Source organism: Aulonocara sp. 'chitande type north' Nkhata Bay, linkage group LG8, assembly GCF_057382095.1.
Source record: "Aulonocara sp. 'chitande type north' Nkhata Bay isolate Kocher_YH1m ecotype deep benthic linkage group LG8, A_spYH_male_GT1.1, whole genome shotgun sequence".
Lineage (NCBI taxonomy): Eukaryota > Metazoa > Chordata > Actinopteri > Cichliformes > Cichlidae > Aulonocara > Aulonocara sp. 'chitande type north' Nkhata Bay.
Genome location: NC_141351.1, coordinates 3,931,748 through 3,954,000, shown reverse-complemented (window position 1 = coordinate 3,954,000; position 22,253 = coordinate 3,931,748). Strand labels below are relative to the sequence as shown.

General features: G+C 42.1%; 2 protein-coding genes across 2 annotated transcripts in view; both read right to left on the bottom strand.

Annotated features, from left to right (window-relative positions):
- Nucleotides 1-1,006: 1,006 nt before the first annotated feature.
- On the bottom strand, nucleotides 1,007-4,891 carry rasd1 (RAS, dexamethasone-induced 1). Its single transcript, XM_086302831.1, has 3 exons — nucleotides 3,297-4,891; nucleotides 2,334-3,141; nucleotides 1,007-2,079 (listed from the first exon to the last, which is right to left on the bottom strand). Exons 2-3 carry the CDS (start codon nucleotides 2,602-2,604, stop codon nucleotides 1,550-1,552), a joined length of 801 nt encoding a protein of 266 aa, XP_086158957.1. The 5' UTR covers nucleotides 2,605-3,141; nucleotides 3,297-4,891; the 3' UTR covers nucleotides 1,007-1,549.
- A 7,602-nt stretch (nucleotides 4,892-12,493) lies between these two features.
- pemt (phosphatidylethanolamine N-methyltransferase) overlaps nucleotides 12,494-22,253 on the bottom strand; it is an 83,566-nt gene continuing 73,806 nt past the window's right edge. The window contains exons 6-7 of the mRNA XM_086302827.1: nucleotides 17,078-17,152; nucleotides 12,494-12,916 (exon numbers count right to left, since the gene is read on the bottom strand). Of these exons, the coding sequence (XP_086158953.1) occupies nucleotides 12,862-12,916; nucleotides 17,078-17,152 (130 nt within the window). The 3' untranslated portion in view covers nucleotides 12,494-12,861. The remainder of the gene's footprint in view (nucleotides 12,917-17,077; nucleotides 17,153-22,253) is intronic.

Sequence of the window (22,253 nt, the reverse complement as noted above, 5' to 3'; positions counted from 1 at the left end):
GTACAGTGAAGGGATCCAAAACTCCGGGGGAATCACAGGGTAACTCGCTCACGTCTTCTTCGCTCACACTCACACACGTTCCCGCAGCAGGGAGGTCGCAGGTCCGGGGGGGGGGGGGGGAGATCTGAGGCAGACGAGAAGGCAGGTCACCAACTAATCACGAATATGAAGCACAAGAGCTGTGAGAACACTAACGTTAGGGGTACAATCATCCAGCGACGAGAGGATCTGTGTTCCAGCCTCAAATAGTGCTCCCGGTGATGATGGGTGAGTGTTGTCAGGTGTGTGTGTGGGCCAAGGGCAGGAGCCCACAGTGAGCTCCGCCCAGGCAGAGAGGGAGAGAACAGAAACAGCAATTGTAGCCTTGTGGGGCCGACCGGGCAGGCACGGAGACCATGACAAAAATGTTCGAGAGCACTCAAGGACAGAAGAATCTGGACATTAAAGGGACATGATTTGCATATTTGTACCACAAGCGTCCACCTTGTGACGCAAAACAGCTCACTAAAATGCTTTTGAAGCATGTTTTTAATAGTATTTACAATTCCTGGATAGACCTCAAATTATTTTGCAGGTGGGGTAGAGTGATTTTCACATTTTAGATCCCCTTAATTTGGTCTGTTTCAGTCTTCCTGCAGTTAGTGAGGTGCTAACACATGACTTGTCCCCAGTTTAAATAAACATGAAAGCATTGATTTCCTCTGGGTAATAAAGCCTGTTTTTCTGCACTATATTGTCTTTATTTGATTGGAATTAGGGGCACAAGTAACAGATCCTGCTTGGTTCTGCAGGATAAGTGCAAAATGTAGATATTTGCATCAGTTATACTGAAGCGTCCCAGTCCCAGAGAGCATGACATCTCAGAATGACAAGATCAAATGGGAGATGTGAAGGATATTATTTTGGGCTGTGCTTTTTATCCCCCTTGTTTGAATACATCTATTTATAAGGTGCCTACAGAAATATTAACATTATAAAATAGAAGAAACAGAGATAAATATTTGTGTTGATTTGTGTTTTATTACATTTTATATTTTTCACTGCAAAAGAGAAAAATGACAGTGACAATAAATATACATTCACAATAAAAAATACTCTAGATTGCAACGAAACATTCAAGTGTACTTAGCCTTTAGAAAATCTAGAAGATGTAAACATGACCTCCCCGAAACACTGCACCTCCTCACCCAAAGAGTCTCTCTCTCTCTCTTTCTCCCGTCTGTAAATGTATAACGTCAACAAAACACATTTACGCATCTATGCGCGAGTCTCACAGAGTATGAAGCCACGTCACACATCGGGCTCTGATTGACGGAGCAAGCTAACATTCTCGAATGTCTGGTGGGAAACCTTTTTTTTCTTTTTTTGGTAGTTTTAGCGGACTCGTGTCCAGTCTGTGTCCTTTACAAACGGAGCTTCACCGGAGCGCGCGGCGGTCTCGGCGTCTCCAAAACCTCCGGAGTCAGTTTGAGCGCTGCCGGCTGCTCTGACCAAAGGCCGGGCTCTTCTCCTTCAAACGTGTCATTAGAGTCTGAGCTTCAGTGTCCGCTTAACTGATCACGCACCTCTCTTTGTCTTTGCCGTGGCCGCCTCCGATGGCCTTTTCTTTAATGTACATGAGGTCGCTGTGCACGCTGGGTCTCCGGGCGCACGGGGTCACCACGCCGTACGCTTCCCCGATGTCCTTCAGCTTCTTGTTTTTCAGAGACTTTCTGTGCAGCATGTCACAGTACTGCACCGACACTTTCCTGTGAAGGTCGGGGCTCATTTCGTGAGGTAGCTTGGCCAGGGTAAACAGAGTCTGAAACATCTTATCCACGTTCTCGTTGCGCTTTGCGGAGATCTCGAAGTACGCGCACTTCTCGTCCCCGGCCACCAGCTGCTCGATTTCCTCCTGCTGAACCTCCCGGTGAAACTCTCTGTCACCCTTGTTCCCGCAGATCACGAGAGGGACGTCGATGTTCTCTTTGATCTTGTTTTTCAGGCACATTTTGGTCTCGTAGATCTGCCGCTTGAGCCGCTGCACCTCCTGGAAGGAGTCTCGGTTGTCCAAGCTGAAGACGAGGAGGAACACGTCACCTGAAAGCAGAGAAAATTATTTTGTTTAACCGCCTTTGCTTTTGTTTAAAGTGTTTTCATTTTCTCCCTGTGTGTATGCACAGTTACAATAAAGCACAGGAGGCTCTGCTGCACCCTGCAGCCACGCGCTAAAGCGCACGATGTGCGCTCTGACCGAGTCCGTGCAGAATTTAGAAAGCCCGCATTTGCTTTCTTAGTTTACATAAGGATTCTCTGGTATAAAAAAGGAGACTGATAGGAATGTGGATAAGTACCTGTCAGTATTGAAAGCCTCCTCATAGCAGGGAAAGGATGGTTTCCGGACGTATCCAGTATGTCCAGCTGGTAAACGTCCCCCTTGATGCTGTACACTTTCCTGTGAAAGTCCTCGATAGTCGGCGTGTACTGCTCGTCGAATCTCCCGTTCAGGAATCGGGACACGATTGCACTTTTGCCAACTTTGGTGGATCCAAGAATCACCATCCTGTAGCAGTTCTTTGCTGGGATGTCAAAATCGCTTTCGGAGGGAGACATTTTTTTGATCATGTTTAAACCCGGGGTTGGATGTGCACCGTTCGTCTGTGCGTAAAAGGCAGGTGAGCAGCCTTCTGTGTCTCGGTGCTCTCACTTGCGCTCTAGTGTGTTTCTGTCTAGAGGCTGAGCCATATTTATGCGCGAGGCTGACCCCGCCTCTTGTCCGCGTCACAGCTCGGTGAGTACTCGGTGCCCAGTTGAGTGCAACGAAAAGCGGAGCAAACTCCCACCGGTGCGTCAGTCTGTCACTTCTAATTAAGATGGGGAGAGAGCGCCGGGAAACAGAACCAAACAGACCGTCCGAAAAACAGAACATTTGTAACAGTGCGGGGCAGGGCGGCGGGGTCTGTGCGTAACAGCCAAACTAAAAAAAAAAACTTCCAGCACTATTACCGAGTTAATAATTGACGCTTTTTTCCGGCGTTTAAAACCCACTTTGGCACACTGTGTTAATAAACAGGCTGGACCTTAGACACCATTAAAGCAGACAGCGGATACAGGTTCCTCTAGACTGAGCAGAGCAGGTCATGTTGACTGGAACATCATCATCTAAGGAGAAAAGGGAAAAAAGAAAAACATGCTGAGCAATAATCTAAAGTCTCCACAGCTGTTTACCCACCGCTGTCATTTACAAACAAGGTCACATTCATTGATTTATTCATTCACATCTTCAGCAAGTCCAGCAGCTGCTGATTCATAATCACCATGCAGCAGCAGCTTGAACGGCTGATCGAGATGCTGCAGTTACTATGGAGACCGAAAGGGGGCACTCAGGGCACGACTTTCATCAAGGCGTCTGCCACGACTTACCTAAAAGGGAGAAGGGGGACAAAACTCAGCGTGGAGTGACTTTGCGTGTCTGTGCGCATGTGTCAGCGTAAACGCAGTCTCCGTTTAGTTTCACAGCAAATGCAAAAAAGGAATTCATCAAACCTTCGATGACCACACTCACTCACCTGTCACTGTGAAAGTGTGCAGTCGAGGTGGCAACAAAGATTTCTTCAGCGGTTCATAAAATTAGTAGTAAATAGTCGCAAAGTGGAAAGTGTGTATCTATGTTGGGAGGTGGGGTTTTATTGGGCAAAACAGGAGACAGCAGTTGATTTTAATATTAGCTCACTGCTTCATTGTGTCTCATCCCTTCAGGTGTGGGGAGTAACGCCCTGACTCGGTGACACAGATGTGGAAATGTGAGAACATCTGCTTGCACAGATATGAGATTCTTCTTCTTTTTCAGCTGCTCCGTTTGGGGGTCACAACAACAGATGATCTTGCCTGCGCCTAAGTCTGTCCCTCTGCGTGTCCATGAACCTCCTCTTTGTGCAGCAGCTCCATCTCCAACGTCATCTGTCCACTATATCCACTATCCCTCCTCTGCACATGTCCAACATGTTCAAATCTCAGTCTTGCCTCTTTAAAAAAATGTTTTAAAAATGAAGCAGTGCATCCTCAGCTAATGTCAAAATGAGCAGCAGGGTTCCATCAGGAGTAGTGTGCTCCATCAAAGTAAGTCAGTGCACCACTGATGAACAGTGATTTCCCAACTTCATTCTCGATGGAAGGAAATAACAGCTGACTCATCACAGGCGTGAGGGATGTCCGGCTGGAAGCAGAGGGAGCCTGGACTTTTAGTTCCAGGGACAAGTATCTGTGAACTTTCCAACTAAGTAAAAGCTCATCCACCCCTTTTAGTTTTAGCTAATTTTGTGGTCAGATTTACGAAACAGTGACGGTGCAACCGAAGTAGATCTTTCCACCAAATGCTTTTCTCTACATAATAACAAATGCTGGATTTTGCTGTCAGATTTTTCCTGTGCACGGTGAAGAAAACTGGCTCAGCGTCTGCAGTTATGTTGTGCAGAGCCATTCTGTTGTGGTGAAGGAGAAGGCAAAGCTGTTGATTTACTGATCTGTGTGTGCTTTCACCCTCATCTATGGCCAGAGGCTGTATAGACTTAAAGAATGAGATTATGGGTATAAGGAGTGGAAATGGGCCTCCTTTGATGGGATGTCTGGCCTCAGTCTTAGAGACGGAGTGAGGAAGTGGGTCATTAGGCAGCACGTCTGACTGTTTGCTCCGCCACAGTTAAAGGCATCTGACCAGCAGGCACATCACCAGTGTGTGGGCACAGGGGGGCCCGCCTCATTAATGAATTGATAATTACGATCAAGTAATGTAATGCAGCTGATTCTGAAAGGGCCAATCTAAATAATGACTTCTATGATTGAGCTTCTGCTTACATGTATGGGAGTCTGATAACACATATGTGACACAGAGGAATTTAATTGGTCCAAGGGTAGATGATGAATGACGTAATCGAGGAACCGAAAGGTCAGTGTTATAGGCTCATGTGACTAACATTAAGTGGCTCCTGTCTATCTGCTTTGTGGAAAACAAACAGATATGCAATACATTTAAAGAAAAGAGGGCTAACAAGGCCAGTTAAACTGGAAAATCTGTGCAATCAAAATAGAAAAGTGGGAAAAGTACCATGGAAACAGATGCCCACGGACTGCGATCTGCTTCTCAAGCTTCCACATCGCTGGGAAGACAAACAACAGCACACAGGCACACAAGAGGAGCAGCAAAAAGAGGAAAAACATGCAGCTTACACACTAAACAAACACAATTATGGTATTTGGTTCCATCACAGCTGCATTAACATCAAAGCAAAGAGAAAATTAACCAAAATAATTTCTTTCTCTCCTACATGTGCGCTCCGGTAATGATAAGAGGTGGCACGTGAGAGCAGTGAACGGCAGACAGATAATGCCACTCCGAGGACGACCAGCCGTGGGAAGGGAAACGCAGAGAGGCAGTGGAAAAAAAACGGGGCAGACGGCGAGCGGGGTCGTCTGCCAGGCGGCTCGTAAAAGACAGCGAAAGATGCACGCTGCGTGGAAAGATTTTAGCTGATGATGGTAACAACAAATCATAGACCACATTTCCATTTTTCATCTGAGAGAGAAAAAAAAGCCTCAAAGCAACACTCACACAGGTGTTGCTTTCAAAATGCAGAAAGTCACCTGTACACGTGGTCACACACACACACACACAGACACGCACACAAACACACTACAGAAATGTGCCTCTGCCTCACATAATCAGATATAATGGAAATGCACTTTGTGATGTAAGCTGCAAACAAATGCTTGAAGCATCTTAATATGTTCGTCATGCCTGTTTTTGTTGTTAAAGCTCTAAAATCTGCAGTGGGTGCTTTTGTATTTTCTTTCAGCTGCTGATAAAAATTAGGAAATAAGAATTCATTCTCCAGCCTTTTGGGGAAAATGTGATTGTGATTTTTTATTATTGTTAGAGCATTCTGTTAAGAGCTTGAAATAAGGAGCTTACAGGCTGGAGAAAACGAGAAAGACTACAGAGAGGGTTCATGGAGTGAAGGCATACAGAGGGTTGGTGTTATAATGAGGAGAAGGTTTTCCATAATGTTTAGGAGTGTTTATGGTAGGGCTGGGCGATATGGCCTAAAATTCATATCGCGATATAATTTGAAGCATGTGCGGTAACGATATATATCACGATATATTCTTTTCTTCTGTATAACGTATTTTCCACACTATAAGGCACACTTAAAATCCTTTAATTTTCTCAAAAATCGAGAGTGTGCCTTATGTATGAATTCTGGTTGTGCTTACTGACCTCGAACCGATTTGGGTGTGCAGAAATCTGTTAAAAAATGTTTTAGTACAACTTTGGTAAGCGGCACTGCTTGATGGATTGTCAGAGCATTACGGCTGCCGTAGTGAGGAGCTTCGTGGGGTAATCTGGGTCCAAAACTCCGTCCCTTCAGGTCCCAAAGTCAAACGAATACTGAGAGTTAAAAACTGTCTAAATTCTTTCATCTTTAATTAAATCATCAGCGTTGTTGCTTTACCAGATGTAACAATTAAGTTTAACATCCATGAAAACAGAATTTATTACATTTAACGGAGTTAGAAGTTAACAGGAAGTTAGCTCGTTAGCTCGCTAGATTCCACCTAAACATGTTGTACTACGTGATTGCTAGCGACAGAGGTATGTTAGCATAACATTAGCACAGTGAAGCTGGAGGATGAACGCCAACTTTTTTCCACTCATTAATAGTTAACTTGAGGGATTCTGGTGGTTAGGGACAAATGCAATCGCATAGCAGGATGCTATACAAGGGCCAAACTTCAGTCAGGAGAACAACTGAGATTATTCATCCACAATACGAGGTTAGTTATTAATATACTGCAACAACATGGGAATAGAACAGCTGCAAGAGAATTCAATATTAATGAATCAATGTTATGGAAGAGGAGGAAGCGCAGTTTTTGGCTTTCCCCTTATTTCAAAAGTGCTTCATCTCTTTACTATGACTGTCGACCGGCATAATTTGCAGATGATATTGGTTGTAGCCGCTGCGATGCTTTCGACCAAAACAGGCGCAGCTTGATGACATCATCAACATGCGCTATCGCGATAGAGCGGTATAGTCAAAATCTCTATCATTGACCAAATCTATATCGTTTCTATCGTATATCGTTTACTGTATCACCCACCCCTAGTTTATGGGAATTTTTAATCATTCTTCCAGAAGCACATTTGTGAGGTCAGACACTCATGTTGGATAAGAAGTCCTGGCTCACAGTCTCCTCTCCAATTCATCCCAAATTGGTTCTGTCAGGTTGGGGTCAGGACTCTGTGCAGGCCAGTCAAGTTCTTCCACACCAAACTTGCTCATCCATATCTTTATAGGTGTCATGGTCGGCTGTGTGGCAGGCAGGCAGGAGTGGTGGACCCAAAATGCAGGATTCTCAGGACACGAGGTTTAGACAGAAAATGCAGCTTTATTGCTGGAGCAGAACATCAAGATAAAATAAAAACTCACAAAAGCAAACAAAACTCTAAACAGAGATGCAGGAGGACTGGAAATCCTAAACACGCAGCAAGTGAGGGTGAACAGACGTTAACGGTGCGACACCGAGTAGGGGAAGACACAGACACTAAATACAAGAGGTGAACGGAGCAAAGAGGAAACAGCTGGGAGACACGGCTGACGTTGATTACACTGACGAGACAGGGAGAGCACAAAGCTGAACGCACTGACAAAGGACACAGACCTACAAAATAAGACAGGAAGCACACGCCAGACAGAGACAGACTCGTAAACAGGCATAATGACGTCATGGACAAACAGAGGGACATACGGGCAGAGAAGACCAAGCACAGGCAACCTAAACCAAACATAAGGGCAAGATAACAAAACCTAAACCAGACATAATCATCATCGTCATCAACATCATCATCAGATAACTAAAGAATCAGAATATAATTGTAATCAAAACAGTATCACCAGAGAATAACCAATCCATAATGCAAAAATAAACCAAAACATAAGAAACTCAAAATGCTGGGTCGACCCGACCCAGGACCGTGACAATAGGCCTTGCTTTGTGCACTGGTGCAGTCATGTGGGAACAGGACGCCCAAACTGTTCCCACAAAGTTAGGAGCATAAAATTGACTAAAATGTCTTTATATGCTGCTGTCGTTCCCAATCGGTTTCACAGGTGGCATGTTGTCATGGTACTATGCTGGAATTCACTCCTGAGAGCGACTGACTCTTTCACAAATGGTCACAGAAGCACTGTGCATGGCAAGGTGCTTGATTTTATACACCTGAGGCCATGTAAGTGACTGGAATGATGAATTCAAATGTTCCAGTTGACTTAAGTCATTGAAATCATGATTAAAAAGATTTCGGCACAATAGTGTATTTGGAAAATAGAAAATGGAATGGAAGACATTTGACCTTGAGGAGGGCAACAGCAGAACAGTTGGAGAATGTTTTTTTTTTTACCCTGAAGACATTGCATAAGAAAAACACCAAACAATAGACATAAGTCTCAAGTTGTTTGGGAAAAAAAGAGGGCTTTTTCTTTCAGGCAGGTACAAGGACAGACCACCAAGCAGTCCAGATGTTTTCTGAAGAACAAAACAAATTGATGTGATAATGGCTGCCTAAATGTAAAGCAAGGATAATAAAATGTAATTACATTTGAGTTTTACCATCATTCTGACCTACTTGGGGCAGGGATAGCTCAGTAGGTAAAGTGGTCGCCCCATGATCGGAAGGTCGGCGGTTCGAATCCACTTAACGGCTACCCTGAGGTACCCCTGAGCAAGGTACCGTCCCTACACACTGCTCCCCGGGCGCCTGCTTAGTGGGCTGCCCACTGCTTCACTGAGTGAATGGGTCAAATGCAGAGAAAAAAAACAAGTAATTTCCCCATGGGGATCAATAAAGTATCCATTATTATTATTATTACCAGGATGCAGACTGTAAGCACATTTGTGTATAGTTATTCAGAGTTTTGAAGCACTGAAAGAAACTTTTATTGTTGTGATGCACTTGAATATTAGAATCACAACCAAAACGAGCTAAAGTCCCATGATTTTATGTTGAGTGTTAAAGTGCATGCATGTGTTCTCCATTTAATCTCAATCTTAATGAATACTACAGAGTTTGTTGTTCATATTGCATTCATACTCACTAGATCCTGGTGGTCCTTCATTATTATTCTCTTATTTTGATGTAGCAAACTCCTTTCTGCAAGAAAAATACATAAATCTAATTTTCACATCCAGATGAAAAACATGTAAACAGCTTCTATATCGACACCTTAAAACTGCTACTCTTCTTGCTTAGTTCATGAAATGCAAAGAAAGATTTAGACTCCTCAGCCGCCTTGTTAGGTACACCTTGCTACTACTGGGTTGAACCCCTTTTGTGCCTTTCTTAACTCTTTGTGGCACAGATTCCTTTTGAAATTTTGGTCCATATTGACATGACAGCATCACACATGATGCAAATCTCTCCTTCCATCACATCTTAAAAGTGATCTGTTGGACTGACGTGATGACTGTGGGATCTATCTAAGTACACAGGTGATCTGGTGTTATCCTGATGGAAGCATCCATCAGTAGATGACAACGCTGTGGTCATAAAGGGATGAATATGGTCAGCAGAAATACTCAGGTATGCTGTGGGATTTAAATGATCCTCAGTTGGGTCCAAAATGGGCTGAGAAAATATCCCCCACACCATCACTCAGGGTGGATCCATGCTTTCATGCTGACTGTGCCATCTAAATGTTGCAGCAGATACTGAGAGTCATCAAACCAAACAATAGTTTTTTAAACTGTAGCCTTCGTTTCTTCGTCTTAGCTGACAGGAGTGAAACCCAGTGTGGTCTTCAGCTGCTTTAGCTTCTCTGATTCAGAGATGCTCTTCTGCAGCCCTTGATTGTAACTTGTAATTAGTCACTTGACTTACTCCTGTCATATTCTCAGCTTAAAACAGTCTGGTCATACTCTACTCATTTCTGGCATTTAACGATTTTTCACCCAGAGAACTGACGTTCACTGGATGTTTTCTCTTTTTCAAACCCTCATCTGTATATTGTAGAGACGGCTGTGTGGGAAAGTCCCAGCAGATCAGCAGTTTCTGCACATTCACTTAGATCACCTTTCTTCTTCATTCTGATGCTCAGTTTGAACTTAAGCAGGTCATCTTGACCATATCTACATACAAGAAAAACTGTGATGCGTCTTAATTCATTAAATAAAATTGTGACATCTAGTTTATGATCATTTGATTATTTGTACTACGTAGCTTAGCCAAAACCCAGCACCATAATGGTGACCTGGTGGATAGTAAGAGGATAAATGCTCACAATACTTGTCACAAGTTAAAATAATGGATTATAAAAGAATGAAACTGTCCATTTAAATAGTCGTAGGATTTGGATGAAAACACATTTTTAATGTGGCAGAAAGTAAATGATGAAAATATTTTTCTTTTTCTCTGTCATTGGGGCTGCTGCTGAGCGCACCCTCAAGGTGCCGATTGTTTGGCAGTGACATCTCTTAGCCTTAAAAAAGAAAAACTGTGTTGCATAGCGGCTATGAGATTTTTTTTTTTATTAGTATTTTCTTTGATAATGCCCACGATATTTCTCTCTTCCTTCAGTACAGTCACATTAGGCCAGTGTCCAACAAAGCTGCACTCCACAGTACCGACTGCAAAATGATGTCACCGTCCTGATGTAAGAAATAAAGAAAAGGAAAGATGCTAATTTGTTCAACACTTTAATAGGTTTCCAAATTTATTTGTAGCACAGATTTCAGCTTAAGTGAATAGAAGTGAAATTGAGTGTATTGCACCTACATTATCACCAGTCTGTTTGGCTTTTCTTTCCACACGTGCTCATTAGTGATTTTTCAACTTTTTAAAAATTCACTTTTTTTTTTGTCTGTGGTCAAAATGAGTGTTTCAGGGTAACCTGATCAAACCCTAACTATATGCTTTGTCAGGAAGTAAAGTTTGAAGCCTACTCTTAAAAGTAATCAGGCTTGCTGTCTGTCTAGAGCAGGGGTCCCCAACTCCAGGCCTTGAGGGCCGGTGTTCTGCAGGTTTTGCATCTCACCCTGGGTCTACACACCTGAATCAAATGATTAGTTCATTACCAGGCCTCTTGAGAACTGCAAGACATGTTGAAGAGGTAATGTAGCCAATTTAAATCAGCTGTGTTGGATCACGGACACATCTAAAAGCTGCAGGACACCAGCCCTTGAGGCCTGGAGTTGGGGACCCCTGGTCTAGAGCTTTAGGTCACCCATGTTTTGGAATAGCACAGAGTCCAAAACTCAGTAAGTGCAGAAACTTCCATGCAAATGCATATACATGTATATTTATACTATAAAGTACGGATCAGTGGCCTTAAAATTTCTGTTTTACTTTAACAGACATTGAAAATGTTCGTCTCAGTAGCGGTTTCAGAAATATTTTTTTTAAAAACAAGGTAGTTATCATGTTGGCTTTTGAGTGAACTCGGATTAAACTGGGACCTTGTTACACTGTGGTTTCAGTCTTGGCTAACACTTTAAAAATAAGCAATTTACATCATGTAATATCTAGAACAGTAAACTTCCTACAGGTAAAATTCAGTCATTCAGCCAGGAAAGCGCACAGACACACCTCTGAAGGACGATACACTTGGAGAGTTATAAAACAACAGGGGTCACTGGGACTTTTAATAATAATATACAGTTGGAGATCTTAAACACAGATATAATTAAAAAGGTTATTCATGAATTTCTCCAGTCACTTCAAATGCATTTGAATTATACATTCTGACTCACCTGCATAATTCACTAGCACATCTCAACTGAGCAAAGCCCTCTGATATCCCTGCAGGACTGCCCCCTCTGTTTGCTGTTTTGATAGATGTAGATTATAAAAAAACATTGAATTCTTTGTCAGGCAGTTATGCATGTTGCAAGTTTGCATGTTTGTCCGGCACTATGCATCTGTAACATCTTATCTGTGAAAAGATTTCTGCGCTCCACCTGCCTTGAAGAATATTATGGCCTGTTTTCTGCTGCTGATCTTTAATACACATACAGATAAATATGATACAGCTGAGTGTTAAACATGTTGATAGGTCAAGCAGATTTGCCCTCTGGCAGTGCTGTGCAATACTGTAAGGTTTAGTATTGATCTGATTCCAAGTAAATACAGAGCCAGTATTGCTTATACCGATACCTTTAACTTATAAAGGCAGCTTATGTAGGGTGGAGCAGTGCGTCATGACTTAGGAGATGAATAATCATCATTTTGCAAATTCTGAACACATTTTAATGACCACTAAAGTCACTGTGATTTTTACTTTCCACAGTAACACAACAAAAGACACCTTTCAGATTTTCATGTATTTTCAGACTGAGTTTTTTTGGAGAGCTGGAAGGTAAACGTGTCGTCTCTGAACCACTTCTGTTGTTTAAATGCGCTGTAGGTCCTAAATTAAACAGACATGACAGTCAACACAAAAAGGTTCAGACATGTTTCACAGTGCATGTTTGAGGTATATTTTTAATTTACAAAAAAAATAATTATTTAACACAATTAAGTGGGTTACACACTGAACTGTGGGGATAGAAGCAAATTATTAATCCGATACTAAACCAGCGTTTGAATCGATACTATCGATATTTGGATTCTCGATCTCAAAAGGACTGACATGTGACAGGATCAGAAAAAAGCCTGCATGTAGATTCCCCTTTCACAAAATCACTTTGAACTAACAGAAAAACACACGGATCAGTAGTGGGGATGTTTCCTTCGTATCCATGGAGGAGGTCAAATAATGACCAAGGCTCTCAGTCTGTTCACACCGGAGGGAATCCTCATCTGAACCCGAAATAGGACGTGTCCGGGGGAAATTATTCATGCTTGTGGCGCAGACTCCTCTCTCGATAGATCTGTTCGGTGAATGGTCTGCAAATACAGAAAAACAAACATGTAATGGGACAATAAATGAGCTTGGAAGGCTGTACCACTCTGTGCCAGGAGCGCGCCTGTGTGTTGAACCGTGAGGGAGCTTGAGTATATGAGTGAACGATAGCAAGATGCCCTCGTCTCTCCACGTGCTCCACCACTCTGCTGCAGATGGATGCAGATCAAAACTTTGGAGTCCAAGAGCAAAACAGAGTTTGAAGCTTTTCTGTGGTACTAATGGCTAACACAAGAATCAGAATCAGTGGACACGCTTAAAGAATTTATGTATCGTGAAAATTTTACAACATGATGTAACATATTGGGACACTGCCTCTTGGTCTCAATGTATCGTTGCAATCAAGTTTACTGCCAAAAGGAATCATATCCATCCCATTAATTAGGCACACCTTGCTAGTACTGGGTTAGACCTGTTTTACCTTCATTCTTCATTGTATAGCTCCTACAAGGACTGCACACCAATGATGCAAATCTCCCAATGCACCAACTGTTTATGCAAGGCAGGATGGATCCATGCTTACATATAGTTTACCCTAAACCCTGGCCCTTTGGTGAAGTCATGCAATGCAGACTTACTTTCCTGCTCTGAGCTAACCGGAGTGTCATCCAACATGCTCCTATAGCCCATCTCCTTCATGGTTCAACACGCTGTCCATTCAGAGATGTTCTTCTGCATCTCTTGGTAGTAACAGGTGGTTATTTGAGCATACGCAAAGCAGTCTGGTCATTCTCCTCTGACCTCTGGCATCAACAGGTCAGAGAACTGCTGCTCACTGGATATTTTCTGTGCTCTTCTAGACCATTCTCTGTAAACCCTACTGATGGTTGTGTGGGAAAACCCCAGCAGATCAGTGGTTCGTGCTAATCTACTAGCACCAACAACCATGGCAGAGTCAGCACCATTGAAATCACATTTCATCCCCGTTATGAACCTCGGGACGCATTTGGAACCATGCTGTCATGTGACTGGCTGAGATATTAGTTAATGGTTAGTTAAACTGTGTCTCTAACATGGTGACTACTGAGTATATCATTAAAGCGAGGAAATAAGGAACTGAAGTATGATAAAAGTGAAAAAACTAAATGCACAGCGCAGCTTTTTAGGAGTACTCTACAGAGCTCCTGCAGTACTGGATGTCACAGCATCTTTATTAAACATTTAAATGCTTACACTTCACACTGTTAAGTAATTTTTTGTTATCCTGCTGACTCTCAGAGCACCCAGCCTGTGGATCTACCACCATGGCCAGTCATCAGTTTCTCGCTTTTCAGGAAAGTCATAGTAATCTAATAAACTGTGCGTAAGAATAGATGAAACAGTGCCGTTTCATCCTGGTGTGAGCTTTCATCGCTGCACTATTTGTATCATGAAGATGGCGATTACGAGCTCTCTGAACTCACTTGACACCAGTTTCTATTCCCTGCATGGCTCCCGCATCAATCCCACCGCCACTTTTACCAATTCCAGTCACCGTGTGAGGTAGAATCCAAGCAGACACCCTACTCTCCACGTATAGTTTAAACAAATGAGATCATCCTGAATCTCTTCCAGCAGCGAAACACAAATATAGCACATGAATCCCAGTGGCAGTGTGTGGTAAAATCTGGCACCTGCCTATCCTTCAATTCACAGGTTCAAGCTAAGTGAGACAACGATGGATCAGTGTTGCCGGATGTAAATCTGTGCGCTCATGCACAGCTTGTGTTTAATGCCTGACACTTTCGGAAAAGCATGCCTCCGACTCAGCCAGGGTTAAAAATCTCTTTTTAGACTTTCATTTTACTCGGGTGGAGATTTATTTGGTCTATTGAGGCTACTCAGAAACGCTCAGCTAGACAAGGATAGCAGAATCATTTCTTGCAATCGCTGGGTGAGTCGTGCTGCAGAAGAAATTGTCCATGAGAAGCAGTGAAGGAAAAAAGTTATAAACCAAGCCAAGTTTTGTTGGACTGGTGAGATAGAGCAGGGATGTCAAACTCTTTTCACATCATGGGCCACATACATACATTAAGTGGGCCGGCCAGTGAAAAATCTCCTTTCTGTTTAATGTAAATAAGTTTAACTGCATATTTAATCCCAGGGATATATTAATATTTCAATAATACATTAAAATTATTTATTTATAAAACTATTGATACATTGTAAAAAAACAGACATTTCTATAGTATACTGATAAATAAACAGGAACTCTGTAATTAATACTTCTGTGTGGATTTAACTGTATGGATTGAACAGCTACATGGAATATTCTGATATTCCAGAATTTCTGATGCCAGAAAAAGTAACACTGTTACCATCTACATCCTCAGAACATGATTGCATTTTTTGTAAGTGGAGGCTTTCCAGTTATGTTGCTGTATCCCATACAGAGATGGGCAGTAACGCGTTACTTGTAACGCGTTAGATTACAGTAACGTACTCGTTACTTTTTTCAAGTAACGAGTAAAGTAAGGGATTACTATTGCAAAAACAGTAATTAGATTACCGTTACTTTCCCGTAGGAACGCTGCGTTACTAAAACCGTGATTTTTTTGCGAGAATGTCTCATGACAGTGACGTAAGCGAGTGCGCCGTTAGTGACAACAGCTGTGTGCAGATCAACAATGGATCACATATCGATTGTGGGAGAGAGTATGAGCGTGCAGCGTTTAAAGCGTGGAAGTACTGACCTTACTTTAAGTTTGATTCCATAAAAAGTGACAAAAACATTAGCGTCCATCGTGCGTGGGAAGAAAACTTCTTTTTACAGCGAAAACCCCCCCCCTAAACTTCCAAGCAAGTACCGAGTGCGCAACGACATAATGGGAAACTCACAGAGAAACTCGCGGATTCTTGAACTGACCGCGGCACACCTGCACCAGGGTAAACCTCCGCCTGCCCTACTCCTGCTTTACAGGTGAAAATAGAGCAACAGGACCGCTGAGTCTTTGACTTTATTTATTTTCTGCTGTGTTTTACTTGCATCTATTTGAAAGAGTGAGTGTAAACACAAAAAATATTTTATTTTATGTGCTGGAATGTGCAGAAAATAGGTTTAAATGTTAAACTAATTTATTCAAGTCAGAGAATGTTGCATATAATTAAATTTTTGCTTGATGCATAAAGTTAAAAGATTAAAACTGATAAAACAAGTTAAAAAAAAGAGACTTTTCCATTTGATTACATTTTGTATGATGGATTATGCAGAAAAAGTAGAATTGGGCTGAAAGATCTATCGCTTTATCACCTCTTCAGGTTGTAAATCGTGTTTTTAAAAAGTAACTAAGTAACTAAGTAATTAATTACTTTTGAAAATAAGTAATCAGTAAAGTAACAGGATTACTTTTTTGGGGAAGTAATCAGTAATTAGTTACTGATTACTTTTTTCAAGTAACTTGACCAACACTGATCCCATATGTTGCTGATTCTTGTTTTTAATCAACAAATGTAATTTTCAGTCTTTTCTAAAAGCTGCTGATGTGACACGTGTCATGAGTAATAACACCAGACCTTCAGGATCCTGTGTTATAATCTGTGTGACTCAGCAGATGCAGGTTGACTGCTGAATAAGTCTGTGCTGAAACAATACTTAAGTTTATTTGCATATTTTTCACATTATCATTCAGCCTTCATTTTTTGACCAGAAAGGTTTTTTGATCCATGTCCTCTCCTCCTTCTGGTTATCTGCATATTAAAGTCTAGGGCCCATGACTCATAAGTCTCTGCTTTTTTCCTCCAGGTGTCTCTAGTTTGGTTTAATGAGCTGGAAACCAATAAAAAAAGGGAGCAGGAAGTTGTTTTCTTCCCTCCTCCACCTTCTAGCCACTACAGCTGCAGTTTTTGTTTTTGTTTTATAACTGATGAATCAAGTCAGTGTATTTGCACATCTTTATTTTCTTATTTCTTTTGTATGGTCAGTAAATTACTGTTACAGGTTTTTTAGATGTTGCTAAATGTTAGGGCTCTTGGATCTCTTTGACTCTTGTTGGTTTTTTTGATTTTATAAGACCGCATTTGTAGCGAGCATTTCTGGGGGCTGTAACCTACAGTTATTATTTAAGGTTATTTTCAGTTGTCACATGTTGCCCTCACTAAACCCATATATAAAGGATTTTAACAACAAATGTGATTTAATGACAAATGAGAAATTTAGAAAGACTTACCCTTCAAAGCTTATTGCCACCTTGTATGCCAAGGCCACTATGGCAGTAAGAACTAGACCGACAGGACTGGCACCACTGCAGACAGAGGGGGAAAATGACTTAGTTAGAAGGGTCTAGTTACATATGCTATATACACTAGACCATTTCTCAGCAAAGTATCCATTACATGTAATGTAATGTCATTCGTTACCTAACCCCCCCCCCCCAAAAAAAAAACCATTCATTCTCTTCCACTTATCCTTGTCAGGGTCGTGATGGGGGTCTGAAGCCTATCCAAGTTGTCTTAGTAGGTACAACCTGGACAGGTTGCCAGTCTATCATAGGACCAACATACAGAGACAGACAACCAAAATCAGAATCAGAATCAGAAAGGGGTTTATTGCCAAATGTTGAGCAGGTTTACAACATTAGGAAATTGCTGCGGTGCTTCAGTGCAAACATAGTGTCATAAATAGCACTTAAATAGACATGAAAAAAATAAAAGTAGGGATAAGAATTAAAAGTGCTATGTAGAAAGATATGTGCATGAGCTATACATGAGATATATACATGAGAATAAGAATTAAGAGTGCTACGTTGAAAGATATATACATGAGTGCAGGTGGTGATCAGTGCCAATCATGGAATGATGCAGTGAACACAGCGTAGGGTCATGTGTTAGTAGCGGGAACAGTCATATGGTTATTGTTCATGTGTCCAGCAGCAGAGGGGAAGAAACTGTTCTTATGGCGAGAGGTTCTGGTGCGAATGGACCGGAGCCTCCTGCCTGAGGGGAGCAGGTCAAACAGACTGTGTCCAGGGTGAGAAGGGTCAGCTGAGATCCGAGCTGCACGCCGCAATGTCCTGGAGGTGTACAGGTCCTGCAGAGATGGGAGTCTGCAGCCAATCACCTTCTCAGCAATTCAATTCAATTCAATTCAATTTTATTTATATAGCGCCAAATCACAACAAAAGTCGCCTCAAGGCGCTTCATAGATACAGAGAAAAACCCAACAATCATATGACCCCCTATGAGCAAGCACTTTGGCGACAGTGGGAAGGAAAAACTCCCTTTTAACAGGAAGAAACCTCCGGCAGAACCAGGCTCAGGGAGGGGCGGCCATCTGCTGCGACCGGTTGGGGTGAGAGAAGGAAGACAGGATAAAGACATGCTGTGGAAGAGAGACAGAGGTTAATAACAGATATGATTCAATGCAGAGAGGTCTATTAATACATAGTGAGTGAGAAAGGTGACTGGAAAGGAAAAACTCAATGCATCATGGGAATCCCCCGGCAGCCTACATCTATTGCAGCATAACAAAGGGAGGATTCAGGGTCACCTGGTCCAGCCCTAACTATATGCTTTAGAAAAAAGGAAAGTTTTAAGCCTAATCTTAAAAGTAGAGATAGTGTCTGTCTCCCGAATCCAAACTGGAAGCTGGTTCCACAGAAGAGGGGCCTGGAAACTGAAGGCTCTCCCTCCCATTCTACTTTTAAATACTCTAGGAACAACAAGTAGGCCTGCAGAGCGAGAGCGGAGCGCTCTAATAGGGTGATATGGTACTACAAGGTCATTAAGATAAGATGGGGCCTGATTATTTAAGACCTTGTATGTGAGGAGCAGGATTTTGAATTCAATTCTGGATTTAACAGGAAGCCAATGAAGGGAAGCCAAAACAGGAGAAATATGCTCTCTCTTTCTAGTCCCTGTCAGGACTCTTGCTGCAGCATTTTGGATTAGCTGAAGGCTTTTCAGTGAGTTTTTTGGACATCCTGATAATAATGAATTACAGTAGTCCAGCCTGGAAGTAATAAATGCATGAACTAGTTTTTCAGCGTCACTCTGAGACAGGATATTTCTAATTTTAGAGATGTTGCGCAAATGGAAGAAAGCAGTCTTACATATTTGTTTAATATGTGCGTTGAAGGACATGTCCTGGTCAAAAATGACTCCAAGGTTCCTCACCGCGTTACTGGAGGCCAAGGTAATGCCATCCAGAGTAAGAATCTGATTAGATACCATATTTCTAAGATTTTCAGGGCCGAGTACAATAACCTCAGTTTTATCTGAATTAAGAAGCAGGAAGTTAGCGGCCATCCAGGTCTTTATGTCTTTAAGACATTCCTGCAGTTTAACTAATTGGTGTGTGTTATCTGGCTTCATGGACAGATAGAGCTGGGTGTCATCTGCATAGCAGTGAAAATGTATGCTATGTCTTCTAATGATACTGCCTAAGGGAAGCATGTATAATGTAAACAGAATTGGTCCTAGCACTGAACCCTGTGGAACTCCATAATTAACCTCAGTGTGTGAAGAGGACTCTCCATTTACATGCACGAATTGGAGTCTATTAGATAGATATGATACAAACCACTGCAGCGCAGTACTTGTAATACCTACAGCATGTTCTAATCGCTCTAATAGGATATTATGATCAACAGTATCGAACGCTGCACTGAGGTCTAGCAGGACAAGCACAGAGATGAGTCCACTGTCAGAGGCCATAAGAAGATCATTTGTAACCTTCACTAAAGCTGTTTCTGTGCTGTGCTGAGCTCTGAAACCTGACTGAAACTCTTCAAATAAACCATTCCTCTGCAGATGATCTGTTAGCTGTTTGACAACTACTCTTTCAAGGATTTTTGATATGAAAGGAAGGTTGGAGATTGGCCTATAATTAGCTAAGACTGCTGGGTCTAGAGATGGCTTTTTGAGTAAAGGTTTAACTACAGCCAGCTTGAAGGCCTGTGGTACATAGCCGATTATTAGAGATAGGTTGATCATATTTAAGATCGAAGAATTAATTAATGGCAGGACTTCTTTGAGCAGTTTTGTAGGAATGGGGTCTAAAAGACACGTTGATGGTTTGGAGGAAGTAATTATTGAAGTTAACTCAGAAAGATCAATTGGAGAAAAAGAGTCTAACTTAATATCAATGGTACTAAGAGTAGCTGTAGATAATATTACATCTGTGGGATGATTATTGGTAATTTTTTCTCTAATGATAAAAATTTTATTTGTGAAGAAGTTCATGAAGTCATTACTAGTTAACGTTAAAGGGATGGTTGGCTCAAAAGAGCTCTGACTTTTTGTCAGCCTGGCTACAGTGCTGAAGAGAAACCTAGGGTTGTTCTTATTTTCTTCAATCAGTGATGAATAGTAAGATGTTCTGGCTTTGCGGAGGGCTTTCTTATAAAGCAGCAAACTATTTCTCCAGGCTAAATGATGATCCTCTAGATTTGTGACACGCCATTTCCTCTCCAGATTACGAGTCATCTGCTTTAGGGTACGTGTTTCAGAATTATACCACGGAGTCAGGTACTTCTGATTTGAGGCCTTAGTTTTCACAGGAGCTACAGTATCCAGAGTCGTACGTAGTGAGGAGGTGAAATTATTAACAAGATAATCGACCTCTGTTGGGGTAGCGTTCAGATAGCTGCTTTGCTCTGTGTTGGTACAGGGCATTGGAGATGATAACAGTGGGTGGATTATATTCTTAAACTTAGTTACAGTGCTTTCAGAAAGACATCTACTTTGATAAAGTCTACTCTTCACCGCTGTGTAATCAATTATTGTAAAAGTAAATGTTATCAGGAAATGATCAGACAGGAGAGGGTTTTCAGGAAACACTGTTAAATGTTCAGGTTCGATGCCATATGTTAAAACAAGATCTAGAGTGTGATTAAAGTGGTGGGTGGGTTCTTTTACATTTTGAGAGAAACCAATTGAGTCTAATAACAGATTAAATGCCATGTTGAGGCTGTCATTTTTAGCATCTACATGGATGTTAAAATCACCCACAATAATTATTTTATCTGAGCTCAGAACTAAATCAGATAAAAACTCTGAGAAATCAGACAGAAACTCTGTGTAAGGCCCAGGTGGACGATAGATGATAACAAGTAAGACTGGTTTCTGAGTTTCACAGCTGGGGTGGACGATGTTAAGCATCAGGCTTTCAAATGAATTAAAAGTCTGTCTTGGTCTTTCATTAATTAATAGGCTGGTGTGAAAAATTGCTGCCACACCGCCCCCTCGGCCTGTGCTTCGAGATTTCTGGTAGTTAGAATGGCTCGGGGGTGTTGATTCATTTAAACTAACATAATCATCCTGCTGCAACCAGGTTTCTGTAAGGCAGAGTAAATCAATTTGTTGATCAATTATTAAGTCATGTACTAACAGAGACTTGGAGGAGAGAGACCTAATATTTAATAATCCACATTTCACTGTTTTACTCTTTGGTTCAGATGTGGATACTGTATTGTTCTTTCTTTGTGATTGTTTATGTTTAAGTTGTTTGTTGCTGGTTTTTAGTTTGTTTTTTGTCTTTTTGGAAGCTGACACAGTCTCTATGGAGATGGGTTTTTGGGGGGGTAGCAGGAGGAGAGAAGCTGCAGAGAAGCGTGTAAGACTGCAACTCTGCTTCCTGGTCCCAACTCTGGATAGTCATATTTTGGGGGGTTTAATAAATTTGTCCATATTTCTAGAAATGAGAGCTGCTCCATCCAAAGTGGGATGGATGCCGTCTCTCCTAACAAGACCAGGTTTCCTCCAGAAGGTTTGCCAATTATCTATGAAGCCCACATCGTTTCTGGGACACCACTCAGACAGCCAGCAATTTAAGGAGAACATGCGGCTAAACATGTCACTCCTGGTCTGATTGGGGAGGGGACCAGAGAAAACTACAGAGTCCGACATTGTTTTGGCAAAGTTGCACACCGATTCAATATTGATTTTAGTGACCTCCGATTGGCGTAACCGGGTGTCATTACTGCCGACGTGAATTATGATTTTACTGAATTTACGTTTACCCTTAGCCAGCAGTTTTAAATTTCCTTCAATGTCGCCTGCTCTGGCCCCTGGAAGACAATTGACTATGGTTGCCGGTGTCTCTAGCTTCACATGTCTGAGAACAGAATCGCCAATTACCAGAGTTTGACCCCCGGCGGGTGTGTCGCCGAGTGGGGAAAAACGGTTAGACACATGAACGGGTTGGTGGTGTACCTGGGGCTTCTGTTTAGGACTATGCTTCCTCCTCACCGTGACCCAGCCGCCCTGATTCCCCAGCTGCTTGGGACCTGCCGGGGAACAGCTAGCGGGGCCTACGCTATTTTCGGCTGCACCAGCTACAGGGGCCTGGCTAGCTGCGGGTGAATGAAGGGTGCGAAGCCGAGTCTCCAATTCAGTAATCCTGGC

What these genes read in the sequence shown, in the direction of transcription:
- rasd1 (XM_086302831.1), bottom strand. Translation starts at nt 2,604, where the DNA reads ATGATCAAAAAAATGTCTCCCTCCGAAAGCGATTTTGACATCCCAGCA. An exon ending in GAGGCTTTCAATACTGACAG is followed by an intron (nt 2,080 to 2,333) that starts GTACTTATCCAC and finishes CTCTGCTTTCAG; the next exon opens with GTGACGTGTTCCTCCTCGTC.